Source organism: Chinchilla lanigera, unplaced genomic scaffold, assembly GCF_000276665.1.
Source record: "Chinchilla lanigera isolate Chin_1 unplaced genomic scaffold, ChiLan1.0 scaffold00044, whole genome shotgun sequence".
Taxonomy (NCBI): Eukaryota; Metazoa; Chordata; class Mammalia; order Rodentia; family Chinchillidae; genus Chinchilla; species Chinchilla lanigera.
The window spans coordinates 15,905,937-15,923,268 of NW_004955445.1; the positions used below are offsets into that span (position 1 = coordinate 15,905,937).

Below are 17,332 nucleotides of genomic sequence, written 5' to 3' on the forward strand. Positions count from 1 at the left end.
TGATAATCTCCTACCTCTTTTGTCTGTAACTCACTATTATTTGTCTATTTGTTTTCCTGAGAAACTATCTTGTAGGTATATGTGAAACAATAACCATTGATAATTTCCTACCACTTTGTCTGTAATTTGGTAAGCCCCCCCTATTATTATGTTATCCTTCTTTTACTCTTTAAAATAAAAAAATTAAAAAAAGAAAAAGACCCAGCATTTTAAACTTTTTCCTAAAAAGTTGGCTCTGAAACACAACCTCAGATTTTTAAAGCCTGCCACTACAGTTTCCAAAGTGCCAACATGTTCACAACAAATGCCACAAGATGACCTCAAAACACTCAAGAACCTGCTAGGTTTTAAAACATCACAAGCTGTGTGAGATTAGTGGCCAGATACTAACCAAAGGGCCTTGCCATAGAAAAGACACAAGTGAAGACGACTAATGATCTACTTGGCTTTAGACATCACCAGCAAGCCGGAACAGCTTAAAAATGGACAGAGGGTGTTATCTCTTCCAATCCACTTCCACATTTAAATCCAACTCCCTTTATAGTTTTCCAACAGTTCAGTTACTTTAATCTGTCCTTGCACAGGCCTTTCCTGTCTATGGCCTTTTAACCTTTTTTCCTATCCAACTTCTTCCATTAAGGCCCCTGATTTTAAGCTCATCTCCTTTCTTCTTCTGGTTCTCACCCCTAGTGACCAATCAATTATATTTAAAAATAAAAAATAATTCAAGTCTAAGTGATGGGACCATCAAACTGTCTTCCAAAAAAGCATATGTTACCTTGTTAACTAAAATTTTCTAAGCTGGAGATTATAGACAAAATTAGAACTAGAAAAGACCATTCAATGTTATATTATGCCAACAAGTAAATGACAGATTTTAAAAGTTAATTCAAATTTCTAACAGTAAAAAGACAGATTCTTAGAGAAACTCAGAGTCTTAATGAATGCAATGTCTTGACAGCTCTTGAGTAACTTATTTCTGGTTTTCAGTCTTGGTTTTCTAATATGTAAAATGACCTCTACTGATCTCTGAGAGTTTCTTTTCTATTCATAAAAATTCTAGCAACTGTATAAACACTTTTGGTCCAAACAGATGAGGGTAAAAAGAAAAGCTTCAAAGGCTTAAGAACCCTAGTTTTCAAATGTTCTGATGTGTGAGCCCTATAATCTAGAACCCAACCCCCGACGTGTATTTTAACATAAGCTCTCCAGGTGTCTATAATCAAATTGTCCAGAATCATTAAAACAAAACAAAAAAACCCAATATTATTTATGGTTTCCAAGTCCTCTGACTAATAATAGCAAATATCAGCTACCCTCAAAAGTGGACAGACTACTGATTTTATTTTCAGTTTCTACTTACAGAGAGTACCTCTTTCCTTTAAAAGGCAGGTAATAAGGTGCTGAGTCATATCTGTTGTTTTTTTAAGCGGCTGATACTATTGAGTCTTTACACTTGAGGAAAAAGCGTTTGTTCTCACTTTGTACTCTTCCAACTCTCTGGAGAGTAAGACCCCAAAGGGGTGACACAGCTACCTTAATTTAAATAAAGAGTAGGGCAGTCAAACTCTCTTTGTTTGGACATCAGTGGACAGAGTCAAGCTTAGAGGAAGACAGGTAACAGTCTTGCTAGTGAGATTGTTCAGAAAATGCAGTATCTAGAAAAATGATGTATTAAAACTTGAAGCTAAAACTCTTGACACATGGCTTATACAGAGTCCTTTGAGAAATAGAGGCAGTCTGTAAATTAATTATGACTGGAGTCCTGTGAGCTTCATGTAATACACACACACTCAAGTTAGGTCAGCAAACTTCTATAAATGGGTAGGTAGTAAATAGAAAACAGCCCATTCAATTTCCATTGCAAATACTCAAATCTGCTACTGTAGCACAAAAGCAGCCAGTCACATACTACACGCAGATAAATAAGCATGACAACATTCTAATAAAACTTTATTTATGGACACTAGCTTTTTAATTTCATATAACTTTCCTGTGTCATTGAAATAATCTGTCTCTTGCAACTATTAAAAAATACTCTTAATTCATGAGCCATAAAAAGGCAGGCATAGTCTACAGAGCACTGTATTAATTGTATCTACAAACTACACCCAATGTCTCTTACAGTAGAGTATCATTTTCAAGGTCAGTGTGTAAAGAAAGAATACCACCCACATCGCTTGACCTACAACTCTGTAACTTCTAAATTTTCTTCTGAAGGATATGCTAAGCCTACTCTGCATCTTTTCCAATTATGTTGTGTGGTTCTTTAAGGTTTAAGGGCAGCCAGAAGTTTGCTGGGTAATGGGACCGCTGAAAGCAGGTTGCTTCTATACAAAGGCCCTGAAGAATCAGCATCAGTGAGCACCCACACAGAGAACATTTATTTCAACTGAATTCAGTAATAAAGCAGACAAATCTCATTTTTATCAACTCATCATTACCCTCTGAAACAAGCTGTTAAAAATGGGATGTTTTAATCTTGCCTCCATATACTTTTCCAAGTCATATTTTCATGAGGATATCCCTGTATTAAAAAGGCTTCCCCTTTTCCAGGATGTAGAACTGAAAGGAAAAGGGACCTGTCTAACCTGAAAATGTACCTTGTTAGGCCAACTCAATTAGGACAAGCCCATTCCTGCAGGCTTGTTCTCCCTTCACTTCTACTAAATGATTCCTTAATGCCTGGGAAGTAGTAAGAGTAACTGCAAACCTCCTGTCTGTGCAATATAGGAATCCCCAGCTCTGCCTAAATTCCCTTTGTTTGCACTATCACGGGCTTCAAAACACTCTCCAGTACACATCTTGTCTAGCCATAAAGATGTTCCGTGTGTTTCTGCATTACTTCATGTGTTCATTTACTAATTTAACCTTCTTTGACTACAGTATGCACTGACATGTCTAGACTTGTAGTGATGGTGAACCTTTTAGATCTTTCAATGGTAACAAACTGGCTGCAGCATGCACTCAATAAGTTCACCATCACTGGCCTAGAGTATTACTACTGACTGTGCTTGAAAATGAATCAATCATTATCTGGGTGACTAGCTGTGGAAAGACTAAGCCATCTCTTTTACTGAATATACATTATTTAGGAATATATGAAGTCTTTCTAGTGTTTGGCATGTGACTGGCTCTCTAAAGACTTTTATGCTCCGAGGTCCCTCCCCCCATCACGGATTACAACACTGTAATTTCAAGGAAGTACCAAGTATTATACTGTTCAAGTAATAAGCACTAGCTATGGCACTTGTGAAAAAACAAGGAACAGGGCTTAAGAGACTGGACTGATACAAAACTAGCTTTAGGCCTTATATGACTTGCTCAAGGCCACCTGGCTACAACAGCAGTTGACGCGTTTAATTCCAAAGTCTATTATCTCACTATCTTTAATTTTTTTCCTTAAAATGTGAGGCTCAATATAAGATGAATTTTAAGTCTTGCTCTATTCCATTTGTTCTTAAACTTTAGTGTGCATCAGATCACCTGGCAGACTCCTTAAAACCCAGATGGCTGCTCTCCCACTCGGTTTTGAGTGTGGATAGATGTGGGTGAGGCCCAAGAATCTGTAACAAGTTCTCACACAATGCTACACCTACTAATCAGAAAACCACATTCTTGTGAACCACTGCCCTATTTATTCTCTCCCATTTCAATCAGTTCTATCAGTAGCTGAAGACTCAACTAATTTAAATTTAAAGGTAGTGGCTTTAGAATTCTACTCAACTACACTGACACCTTCTTTTAAAGCCCTGCCTTACACCTATCCTAGCAGTATTAGTATGAACACAACCTCTTATTCTTTGAGCTGCACTTAGTCTCCCTCTCCAAAAAAGATGACATCAGAAACTAGATGCCTTGTTAAACATTCAAGTAGGAGAAAAGATTTGGATTCTGATAAGACATAGCAAAATATCTGCAAGACAGTCAATTATCTCTGCTATTTAGGTAAATGTTCACTGAAAGGTAGAAGACACCTGTTTAAATTAGACTGAAGTAAGCATCATGCTTTTAGCATGAGGCGTAATCAAAATTTATGATAAATGTTTGACTTTTAAAAATTACAATAAAAAGGGGCTGGGGATTTAGCTCAGCGGCACAGCACCTGCCTGGCAAGTGCGAGGTCATGAGTTCAACTCCCAGTACTGGAAAAAAACCAAAAAATAAGAATTACAATAAAAGACACATTGCCATTACTGCTCAAATTACTCCCCCTCATTTCAAACACATATCCATTGTTTTCAATATTTTTTGAAGCAGTCCTGGAAGTCCTCTTTCATGTTTTTACCGGGAGTGATCAAAAATACAGTGAATGCTGGTGCTAAGTGACATACAACAGAAAGTCAGTCTCATAATAACCTTAGGGTGTGTCCTCATCACTTCATGCACCAGCTCTGCCCCAATATGACTTCCCCAAAGTAAAAATGACCATGAAAAGTAAATATTTTGAGTGGATTCAGGACACAGGGAATTGTAACAGCACAACTAAAGACACTCATGGAAAAGGATGGGTTCAAAGGGCAAGAATGATGGGATAAGTGTGTCTGGAGTATTTGGAGTGGGACTAATGGCAATGTGTCTTTTGATGAAATTTTTTAAAAATTTAACATTTACCATATTTTTCTATCATACTTCAAAAACCATGTTCTGATCCTTTTAACATAGTCAGAGGGATCACGTTCTCCAACGCTGGTTCATAGGTCACCAACGTTAATCAAAATCACCTGGGATTCTTGGAGATACATTAAAAGTGCAGATTTTCTGCAACTTCCACTACAGAACCAACTTCTTGAGAGTTAAGAGTAGGGATGTACATTGTTACCAGTGAGTCAGGAGAGTGAGGGGTTCCCATTTCAAAAGCTGAAAATTTGTTGAAAGCATCTGTACTGACCATATAGGGTATGACAGTACTTTCACCCACTTCTTCTAACTAGGCAAAACACAAACTCCTACAAACTAGAATGAAAAACTGGAAAAGGATAACAAAGGCCCAGGCAAGTCAAAGAAAAGTGTTTGCTTCAAGCTTGGGATTAGACAGTGATTGAAAATTTATCTAGAAAGAATTCAGTGGTGCTTCAGTTCACAAACCTAATTCTTATCAAGATTCTGGTTGTAAATCAAATTGGACGAGAACCGAATCAAATTCAATGGTTAGGTTCAATGTTGATCTTATGGGGAAATTTGATTTGGTTCTCGTCTAATTCAGTTTGAGACCAGAATCATGGAAAGAATTAAGTTTGTGAACCAAGGCACCACTGTATCTGTGACTATGCTCAATACTGAAATAGACTGAAATGACCTTCAAGGAGTTCATGATACTTAGCATTTTCCTAAAAACAGGTAGTAAAATGAAATACCAGTGTATCTATTTAAATCTTACCAAATTCTACAGACTACAGACATTCTACAATAAAAGAAATATTTGAACAAGTCTAACATGATCTTAAGAGCTGGGGAAAAAGAGTGAACACTGAGCTCTGACTTTATTTCTGGGAAACAGGGTTGCTACACAGAAAGCCTATTCTAAAAAATGAAATTTTTCACTAAATGTACATACTTATCAAGGAGACCTATCTGAGTTGGGTGCCTGGCCTTGGAGAGCTTTGGTTTGGAAATCAATGTCACAAACCAGTAGTCACAGAAATTAGTCAATTTATGTTCCTTCTCTCCCCTTGTTTCCACACCTACTTACATGGAAGCATGAAAAATTAAGAAACAGATCTTGAAGTATGATCAATTCCCTGAGAAATTCTTGTTTCTTTATTGCTGATACTAAATATCAAGAACTACTGACACTAATTGCCTCTACTCCTATAAAAATGCACTATTTTAAGAATAAGGCACAGGGCCAGGGATACAGTTCAGTGGCACAAGGGTCTGGCTGGCAAGCACAAAGTCCTGAGTTTGATTTCTGGTAGCAAAAAAAAAAATAGGGCACAGTAAATCTAACACTCAATCTCAATAACTTTGCTAGTATTCAGATAGACCACTGTCAGTACAGTAGTTACTCCTTAGCCTGAGGGAGTGTGTTCCAATTTGCCAGAAATAGAAGTCAATATATACTATGTTTTATCCGACTCACATAAGCTTATGATAAAGTTTAATTTACAAATTAGGCACAGTGATTACTAATAACATAATAAAATAGAAGTATAAAAACATACTGGAATAAGTTATTTTAAACATAAATTGTCAGATATGGTACATACCTGTAATCTCAGCCGCTCAAGGGGCCAAGGCACAAGGATCACAAATTTGAGGCCAACCTGAGTAACTCAGCTACACCCTATCTTAAAATTAAAAAAAAAAAAATAGCTGGGGATACAACTCAGCAGCACAGCACCTGCCTGGCAAATGCGAAGTCCTGAGTTTGATTCCCAGTACCAAAAATAAATAAATAAATAAATAAAACCAAAAATAACTATAAATTTTTTATTTCTGGAATTTTCTATTCATTATTTTCAGACTGCAATTGACTGTGAATAAAACAAACCATAGGAATCAAAACAATGCATAGAAGGGGACTGTCATATTACTATGTTCTCTGTACTTTCTGAGGAATTTAACAACTTTTGTGTCACATCAGAACACTTCACGGGTTAGGAGCGGGGCAAGAATAGCTACATAAACTTTTTCCTAAATTAATGACAATTTTCTAGGACTGTGTACTGGGTCTAATTACTAAGATTTTGATTCTTTAAACTTGTAAAAATGGTGATTTAAAATTATTAGAGGTAATCCAGTTCAAGGAATTTAAACTTTTCCAAATACCTGAATTAGCTATTGACACAAGCTCTTTAACATTGTCACTCTGACAATCTATCTGTTCAGGCAAACTTGAAAACTATCTTTCTAAAATTCATGTAACAGGGGTATCTGATACAAAAAAGATAATAGGAAATAAACACACAGAACTTAAACTTTTCTGTTTCAGGTGGAAGAATTTAATGAGCTCATAAGTATACTGAAATCCCATTTTCTATTACAATAATAAGAGTTTGGACACCTTAGGAAATGTTAAGTTCCTACTTTTCCAATTTCTTTAAGGTGAATAAAACTCTTTGGATAAATGGAGATCTCACTCTCTTGCACTGATAGTGTAGTATTACCTGCTAGAAAGTACCTCCAGTTCCCATTCACCTTGATATGACAGAAGTCTTTGTATTAAATGAAGCCCTAAGAAAAATCTCAATGAAGGAAATAAATGTATATAACTTCCTAACTTTAAGTTATTCATTCTGAGTCATATGAGATTGTCTGGTTCATCTGTGTCTACCAGTTAGAGACATTCAATTTTGAAGGTTTGTACGAATACAGCAACCTAAAATTTCCATTTATAATTAGACAAAGTAATTTAGCTTCCTATGTAGATTTTTAAATACTGCACCATCGCAACTGCAAAAGGGGGGAACAATATTCACCCAAAATTCCTAACCTGTAATTTAAGGTGGGAGAAACAAAATGGCTTGTATAAAACAGGTGCTTGCAAATGGCTGAATGAAGCCACCCAAAGCTAAAGCAAAAGCAAGTGAGTACTCCTGAGTCAGCCAGTCTCAAGGTTCACAGTAATACCACTTGCAAGGGTCCCTAGTGATCCCTCCGGTGAGGGTAAAAAAAAAAAAAGTCTCATAATCCACACCCAACTTTACAAAAATTAAAGATGTTACCTTTGTGCAAAAGACTAACAAAGCAATCTCTGAAAAAGGTGTCAATATTTTATTTTTTAAAGATTGACATGGAAGTAAAATTTTGTTCAAAGCTTCACCTTTCATAAAGTAATCTTCACATGCTCTTTAATGTTCAATCTTATGAGGTAAGCATTATACATACCTACTTTACAGATAAAGAATTAAGAATTTAATATTAACTGGTTTAAAGGTCTGGCTATTAAGGAGAAGCTCAAAAATTCAAATTTGAATTTCCTTGATTCCAAGTCTCTTATTGTTCATGTGTATACCCATTAGGAGGGTAGATAAATCGATTAGTCACATTATGCATTAGGGAAAAATGATAAGAAAAAGAGATCTAAGCTTTCAAGACTTTTAAATTCAACTCTATTGTGGACATTCATTCTCCTTATATGTTGAGGGCATCAAAGCTATAAAGCAATAAATATTCATCTCCCAGTTTTTTCCCATAAATGTTAAGAACCATTTTTCCCTATGATGTTTATCTTTTGAAGACTACTATTGAAAACTCTTTATCCCGCCAATAAAATCTAATTTTAAAAAAAGAAAACTCTTTATCCCTATTCTGTAATTTATTTACAATTATTTTATCTGCCATATCTTTAATTGTATATTAATTTAAGTCTGCTCCCACTGTGATGCTTCTGTGATAATCTCCTTGATCAATGGTTTAAGATTTCTACTAAGATTCTTTAGGCTTAATGTAATGGGTATCAGTGAATAGCTCCATAAGTTACTTTAGTTTATTCCCTTTAGGCAGCACTTCCAAAATAACAAATTCAAAGCAATTCAATCTTCACCATTAGCTAGATTTATGAGGCATTACTGAAATTTCTGCTGACTACATAAATTTTTTCATCGTATCTTCCAAATGGCCCTACTCATGTACAATTATTAACATGGGATGTATTACTGAATTTTTATGTGTAAGCTTTATTATTTAAGATATTTGTATTCCCAAAAATTAACTACTTCACAGTAAGTTAAGCTAGTAACTTTAAGCAACAGTTTGAATAAAAATTAAGGTAATTTTCAGGCCCTTTGAATATTTCATTTTAAAATTGTTCTAACAAAGTAAAATAGGGGCCTTTAAAGAAACATGCTGACATGTTGAGTTTTGTGGTTAAAAGAAAAACAAATAATGAATTAGCAGTTCACTTATTAAATGCATCTAAAACATAAGGCTCTGGATATCATTTATAGAAAAATACATAATTCTATTAAATAGTTGTGAAAAAAAGTTGTGAAGTTAGTAACATCGATAGTCATTTTTGAGCCAATCTTTATTGCTCCAAGAAGTTCTTTCAGCAAACACCAGCTTGCATTAAACTTACTCTTAAAAAAGTAGAACTCCAATATGCATTTGGCTTCTACTTAGCCCAAACCTTGATACGTAGATGCAATTTACTTAGCAGTGACTGCTTCACAAGTGGAAGAGACCAGTGCAGAACATCCAGCTTAGTCAGGTAAGGATTCAACCAACTCTACTTACATGCTACAATTTACTGCATAAATGCCAGGAAAATTTAAATGTTCACACGAAATAGCAGTGAAGAAACTTACCAACATTACTACTTATATTTCACATTCAAAATAAAGACCCATTTTAGAATAGACGTTGTCTGACCAAAGTTTAAATTTTATAACGTGGACAGACAGGCATTTTCACATACTTAATTCTCAATAGCTTGCGAAACAGAAACATCATCCTGTTTTATAGATGAGAAAACAAGGTTCAGGGAACATGCCAAATTTCATAGTAAGAATAAAGACTTATGTAGACTTTTCTGAATTCTATTCCAATTTATTATCTCCTGCAGCTGCTCAAGAGCATATCTCCCCACACCTTTCTCCTTGACCACCTTCAGTATCAATCTGGTCCCAGCTTAATCACCGAAGCATCTCTTTCTTAGAAACCTAACATTCCAGGTGAAAGGAGTCCTGACTATCTCTACCAACAGATAATTATGGGCAGGTTGTGACATCTGTTATTAGAAACCTACCACTTACAGCCTGAGTGGAGTTCTTCAAATCTGTACCAAAGCAAAAGCAGTATGCAACCAAAATGGAAAGGTGAGAAGGCAAAATGATTTTTTCTTTGCTGGTCTCTGGTTCTCCCATAAGCCTATGCAATCTCTACTATCCTAGCACAATGCAGATTTAGTAAAAACATGGTTTCTAGTAAACTATCAAAATTAGTTTCTTTGTTCCTACTTCTCTTCTGCTGCTGAGCAAGAGCTCAGAGAACTGACTATAAAAAAGGGGATTATTATAAAGGAGTTGGGTAAATTAAGGGGTCTTAAGACAAGGAAATCCAAAAATGACAGATATTTAAACCTGTTAGATTGGTCTCCTGCCTAATCAGTAAAATGTCTATGGAGTTTTAAAAATCTGGACATTCATATACAGTAACAAGACTAAAATCTGGACTTTCCTTAAGTGGCAAGTGGGCACAATATTATGATGTAGGACTAACCTTCAACACTCAAGGATATCTCCCTAAGAAAGCCTCTATGCATTTATTTACCTTTGCTAGGCTATGCTAAGCGAAACAGTACAAAGTGTACTGGAACCAATGGTTAGCTGGCTTTTGTTCTTAAAATATAAGAAAGTGACACAATACCCAAGATCTGTTAAATTTATTCCCAAAAGCAACATTCACCTATACAACAAAGACAGGCAACTGAAGTCCAGATAATGCTGACAGCTTTACAGCTTTCTCTTGACTTTACCTAGGCACGTTTTTAAGAATGCTCATAAGCCAGGCAAGGTGGTACAGGACCATCCTGGAAGCCAAGGCAGGAGGATTACTGTAAGTTTGAGGCCACCATGAACTACTACTGCCTCCAAAAAAAAAGGCCAGCTAATGAGCTGAGTTACTTGATTGCTTAAATCCGCAGAAACAAAAATGTTAATTTAAAAGATTCAGAGAGGAATTAGTATCCTGATAGAGATGTATCCCCTACCACAAATCTAAAGAGAAGGCTGGAACAGATGTAAATAGAAATATTTACATGTGTCATAAAATTTCTCAAGTATAATACATAGAAGTGAAGGGAGATACAAAATGGATCTAAAAACTCAAGATGAAAAATAAAAACCTACCAAAAAGAAATCTAAGACATAAGTTTATTATCTAAAACATCTCTCAGAGTTTCTTCTTTTACTAAAATTTAGAGGCATAAGTGACATAAACATAAGTTAATACAAAATTTTTATATGGGTAGTCTAGGTTAATATTATAACCTATACAATAAAGATATACTGGAGATATCAACAATGTCACTTCCTCTCAGTTATTTAGAAACCTTCTTAAATATACAGGATAAAAATCACATTCAAGCGGGGTGTGGTGGCACATGCCTGTAATCCTGTAGTCCCAGCACTCAGGAGGCTGAGGCAGAAGGATCGCCTCGAGTTCAAGGCCAGCCTGAGCTACAAAGTGAGCTCAAGACTGGCCTGAATTGCACAGCAAGACCCTGTCTCAAAAAGACCAAAAAAACAAAACAAAACACGTTCAAAATACCTATTTGCTTTTCAAGCATTTCAGCATACTACTGCATTTCCTATAACACTAACAGAATGCTATTAATACTGTGCCTAAACTGGGCATGGTGGCACATACCTGCAACCCCAGCACTTGGCAGGCTGAGGCAGGAGGATCACCACGAGTTCAAGGTCAGCCTATACTACATAGTGAGTTCAAAGACAGTCTGAACTACATTCTGAGACCCTGTCCCAAAAAACAAAACAAAACAACAAAATAAACTGAAAAACAAACAAACAAACAAAAAAACCCAAAACTATTAATATCTAATGGATATTGTGCTAAAAGCTTTTCTCCACATCCAGCCTTGGCCTTAGTGCCATCTTCCACCCTTCTTCCCCCTCTTCCCCCATGTCCAGGCCCTGCTATCATCGAAGCACACACTGTAGGCATCTAGATAAGCAGGTGGGTGGGGAGAGTGAAGGCTAACAAAATGCAAATTAATCCAAACTGATGGTCTCTATTTCAGATTTCCTACTTCGGGCTGGAGCCATAGGAATGTAAAGCTCAAAATGTAGGTTTAAAGACATGGAACTAGGAAAAAAAGACTTATTTCCAGGTATTATTACTTGAAGTTAACCTGAATGCTCCCCTTGAAAACAACACTTCTTTTATTTTTTAAGGGATTATCCAGAACTTTTCCCATCCTAAACTCTTCACCTTAAAAAGTGGAATTCTCAACTGTTGCCCAAATAACCTTATTACACAAAGTTCAGAGTTTCACAATCTGTATTTTACTGCTCTTTCAAGAGAATTTTTTTAACCTCAGAGTCCTACATAAAATATGTTTATAAACATTTCCATGGCCTCATTCAAAGCAATTACATTTAAATCCAATTTTTCCAAGTGATCCTAGAAATTTATTAAGAATTCAACCTACTTTTACATGGGAAGGAAACAAGCCCTCACAGAACACACATATAGGAAAACAAAGCTGGGTTTAAAGAAAATCAGTTTCATCTGGCACTGTGTGGACTGCAGCAAAAGAAGACCTGCAACACACATATGAATTTATACCCAATATGAAACAAGGCACTTTCAGTACGGTCTGAAGTGTCCTAAAAGAGACTTCCAGAAAGAACAAAATCATTTCCCATACCATTAAGCAAGCAGAGAAAACTATTACTATAATATACAAAATAGTTTTTTCTAAAATATTTATAGACTCAAAAAGCAGATTTTTTTTATAGCTCCTCACTCCACATATAAACAAAACATCTTACAGCTTAATTTTGTAATATAAGCTTTAAGGCACATTAGTTAAGAATCCCAACATGGGCAAAAAAAAAAGAAAAAGAAAAAAATGAATCCCTAGCAAGCAGAAATAGGTATTAATTCACTGTATGCCAGAAAACATTAAAGAATTGTTTTCAAGCTCTTACAATTCCCTATTACTATGCGACAGTAAGGAAAAAAGTTCAACTGAACCTTCCCCCCAACCTCACCCCTTTTTTCCTCCAGCCACTGGTTAAAATGAGATTTGGGAAGTGACCCTGGGTTCCTATTTTTCACTTTTATCTACATAACCAAAGAAGTAGGAGTTAGCAACTGTTAACAATGTTACCCAATTTTTACTTTTTAAAGTATGAGTTCTTTCTGATTCCTTTAAAAGTAACTACTGGATTTCCTTGTTTTATCAGGAATACTCAAGCCTAAAATTTTGTTTGTGAGACCTGATGTACTGCAGGATTCCATCAGTTTACTAAAAAGATGCCTCAAGGAATCTACCTTAGGAGGAGATACACTAGAGCCTAAAGTTTAAGCACATCCAGATTGAGTCTGAAAATGTTCCAGACACCATTCAGAGGTGTGACCAGTTTTCATTTTTAAAAATGTGATCAGAATTTTCAGAGCCACCTCATCAGCCTTCCCACCACCCCAATTCAACAGCACAGAAGTACAACTACAGTATTTGTTCATATCAGAAACAATTCATATTTAATTCCCCCTCATTCTGTTTGAACCCAGTAAGCTATCTAGAATCAAGTATGTCAAACGATGACAAGACGGAGTCAAAAGTACCTTAAATTGCTAAAGAGGTAAGAGGAAGAATGCCACTCCTGAAAGGCAAAATTTTTGTTCTTGAAACAGAAAAAGAATCACCAACACCCTAACCTGATGTTATCATTATCAACTCTATAGACAGCTAGGAGGTCTGTACAGCAGTGTATTAATGACTCAGCCCCACTATAGTTAGTGCTACCAACACTTATAAAGGAAGTCTTTTCACTTAGGCAAAAAAGGTAATTTCTACTCCTAAAATTTCTAGCTCAGTCAATATTTGAAATATAAACACATTTCACAAATAACCTTTTCCCAAAAATTGAGTGTGGCCCAGAATGTTCCAGATTCCATACAGCTACAATTTAAAATATTACAAAGAATGAGCTCCAAAAGGAAAAAAAAAAAAACAAAAAACATTTTTTACATTTTAGGAGATGAGGGCAAGAAAAATGTGGATGTGTGATCTTAATAGACGAACTTGCAGTCAGTCTGCAAGATAGGTCGTGTCCACTTAAAATCATGCCTAAACACACCTTGGAACTGATCTTAATAGCAAGATCAATAATGGTAAGTCACAGCATAAATATTAAGTTTTATGTTCTAAAAACTGTTTCATAGTTTCACACATCAGTCACTAGTTAACAATGTATTACTTGACACAACAAGCATGCAGTTATTAATGCACGTTCTAGATAATATTCACAAAAATAAATTACTCCAGTGTCAAACCCTTTGGGAAGTAGTAAGACAGTAAAGAGTGCCTTTTCTCCTTAAACAGATTTAGATAAAAAAACAAATGACAAACTAGTAAATTATTCCCTCTCTTTTTTAACTCTGTCATACAGATGTCTAGCTTTTAATTTCTTCATACTAACATCATTCCTACAGCAGAATGGCTAAACTCAGAGGCTAGCTTTGGAGTACACAACTTCACTGCCCTTGGGCAGGCAAATAAACATATCAAAGCCTCAGCTGCCTTATCTATAAATGGGAGAAAACAGTCCCTAACTTCTTCCAAGGATTAAATTAAATGAGATACCCCAGCAAACAGCTGAGATTCACACTGGGCTGTCAGTAAATATTCAATAAATATTAGCTATTACTGCTAGAAAATGTCAACAAATATTGTACCTTCTAAGAGTCAACACAGGCAGTTTCAGTCTTTAATTACGACAGCGAAGATCCAAATAACCTACCAAGCCCAAAGTCATTCACATATTTAATAGTACCTTTGTATATAATTTAGGTGAGAATTACAGAATTACATTTCTTATGAGGAGAAAAGACTAAGTCTATTACACTAAATATATTACACACATGGCCCAGTCTAAAAAAAAACAAAAAAACCCAAAAACTTTCTCTAAGATACTATCTTACTTCAGAGATCCTCAACTGCTATATTTCTGTTTCACTCCATATCCCAAAGAAACATATCCATACTCTTGGTCTTCAAAACCGCAGGGGCTTCAGCTTCCTCTTCAAAGCCTGGTAGGCTGGCTAAATATAATTAACAATTCAACCCCTGACAATTCTCAGCACCTAGTCTTACACAATATCCTGCTCAAGCGTCACCTCTGAGAAATTTCCCCGGGCCCAGACAAAATTAAGTCCCCTATGCTCTCAGAGCATTTTGGATACACATATGCTTCAGCACCAACCTTATAATTAAGTAACATGCCTCCCCCAATCGGCTAAATTGAGAGTAAGAGCGGTGGTGTGGTGGAAGGTTCAGCTCGAGTACTCTAGTACAGTGCTTTGCACATTTTGGATGCTCAAGAAATGCTATTTTAACCAGATCCTCTTGTAGGTCAGTACCATCTCTTGCTGGATACCCCACTTCAGAATCTGAACATGCTCCTGCTCTCAGTAAAGCAGGCTAACATGATGGACTGCTGATTACAACATCAGAAAACCTACTCATCAGCTTCCCCCATTGGAGAGGTTCCCGGAACCCAAACTCAAGTGAGCAGGATTATGTACCATCAGAATCAGTGGGAATTCCCAGCATACTACAGAGTACCTTCCCATTCAACGAAATAGTTTCAAAGCCTGCAAAAGTTAAGTTCTTACTATGGACCCTTCCCTGGGCAAGTGAAGTGGAAATACTCGAAGAATAAGTGCCCTGGTTTGGCTAAAAAGGGTTCAAAAATAAAAAGATGTGGGAAAAGCAAGCTAACTTGATTCCTAAAGAACAGTAGCCTCTTAAAAGAATGAACAGGAAGCAGGGGTGGGTCTGTCCACTCTTTGTTTCAACAGATAAAATCTCTTCTTCCCTCCCCACAGCTCAAAAGGCAACATACCAGATCCCGATGAGATGCTCAACAACCGGCTCTTCCTGACAAGTACCCTAAGTTGTCTCTCTAAAGACCTTCTTGGGAACCTCAACAACAATGAAAAGTTCTAGCCACCAATACTTTAATTAAAAAAAAAAATCAATATGCCCAAGTCCAACATTCACACTAGGTGACACCAAGAACTTAGAAACTTTCTGAAGAGATACTTCTGCAAAGTACACGAACCAAAATACAAAGAGCTACACAAAGAATGGCTTTAGTTTTAGAGACATCATTCTCATCATAAACGTTTTATCACCCTCCTACCAAATCAACAGTTGCCTGAGGGAATCTTTTCATTCTAGAAGCCGAAAAGGAAACCAGCATGAAGCAGAAAGCGTATAACCCCCAAAATAAAGTTGTATTTATAAAAAATGGTAATAATTCAGTCTCCCAGCCTTCCCTCTCTGGTGAGGTCTGTGATTTCTACGGCTCTAATCTGCAGAAAGCTCTTCCTGGGCAGCTCAAGAAAGGAGCCGAGGGAGGGAGAGAAAGACACAGGCACAGAAAGGAGAGGAGAGAGAAAAAGAAAATGGCGCAGAGACTAAGTCCCGACCGTCGACAAGGCGACTTTCCCGGGAGGAATCCCGGCCGGGAAAGGCAGCCCCAGACCCGGCGGCAGGCAAGGCGGGGTCTCCGTTGCCCCCTCTGGGGGGGCCCGTGATCTGGGGCAGCTGGGACCCCCGGAAAGGGGGTCTAGAGGCGGCCCGATGGGAACAATGGGGCCGGTGAGCGAGGAGCTGGGACTTAGTCTCTGGGACGCCATGTCTGTCCTCTGCCCGGCTCCGGCCGGGCGCGGGGGAGGCGGCCGGGGACGGGGACTCGGGATGGGGCGGGGGGCACACTCACCATTCAGTCGGAAATCCGCTTCGATCTGGGGAGAGAAAAAAGGAGGGAAGATGAAACAACAGGCACACGAAGCCCCCGGGCGGCGGGCCCACCTGGCACCCCGGGGACGAAGGGGGCCCGCGAACGGCCTCTCAGGGCAGGACCCCCCAACTCGTAACTTGGCGGCGCCCCCCGAGCCGACCTCGCCTGACGGGCGGCCCCTGCTCAGGGACTCGGGCCTGTCAGAGCGGCAGGGCCGGGCAGGGCCGGAGCCGGAGCCGGAGCCGGGGCCGGGGCCGGGGCCGGGGCCGGGGCCGGGGCCGGGGCCGGAGTCTTAGAGGGCCGCGGTCGGAAGGCCATACCTGGGAATCGTTGTGGAGATGGTCCCCACTCATGTCGACCGGCGCGGCGAACGCGACGGGCGCGGCGGACTGCGAGGCGGCGCAGGCGAGACGCGGATAGTCGGGTCGGCCCGGGCGCTCGGGCGGACGGGGCTCCCGGAAGCTCGCGGAGGCACAGGTAAGCGGCGACAGCGAGCCCGAGATCCCCGGAACGGCTGAAGCGGCGACGGCGGCGGCGACGCTGACAGACTGCCGGGCGGGCGACGAGAACAGACCCCAGCAGTTGTGTAACAGCCTAAGTTCGCATTTCGGCTCTCTGCGCCTGCGCGGCCGCTTTTAAATGGAACGTCGGCGACGTCAGAGCTCGCGGAAAGAGGCTGAGGGTTGCGGCCCGCCCCTTTGAAGCTCCCAAGGCCGACCCGGCTTGGCATCGCAAGCCCCGCCCCCGACTGGCGCGCGTCGCTGCGATTTGCATAAGGAGCAGACTCCGCCCCAGGCCGCCCACCCAAGCAACCTCCAGTTCCTCTCCGGGATTTTTCTCTGAACCCCGAAGCCGAGTGCTAGGCAGTGCGCAGGCGCCGCCCAGACACC

General features: G+C 38.7%; 1 protein-coding gene across 1 annotated transcript in view; it reads right to left on the reverse strand.

The window, feature by feature from the left end:
* The window catches only part of Top1 (topoisomerase (DNA) I), an 88,769-nt gene extending 71,920 nt beyond the window's left edge, over positions 1-16,849 (reverse strand). The window contains exons 1-2 of the mRNA XM_005392521.2: positions 16,763-16,849; positions 16,422-16,446 (exon numbers count right to left, since the gene is read on the reverse strand). Of these exons, the coding sequence (XP_005392578.1) occupies positions 16,422-16,446; positions 16,763-16,795 (58 nt within the window). The 5' untranslated portion in view covers positions 16,796-16,849. The remainder of the gene's footprint in view (positions 1-16,421; positions 16,447-16,762) is intronic.
* Between the last annotated feature and the right edge of the window lie 483 nt (positions 16,850-17,332).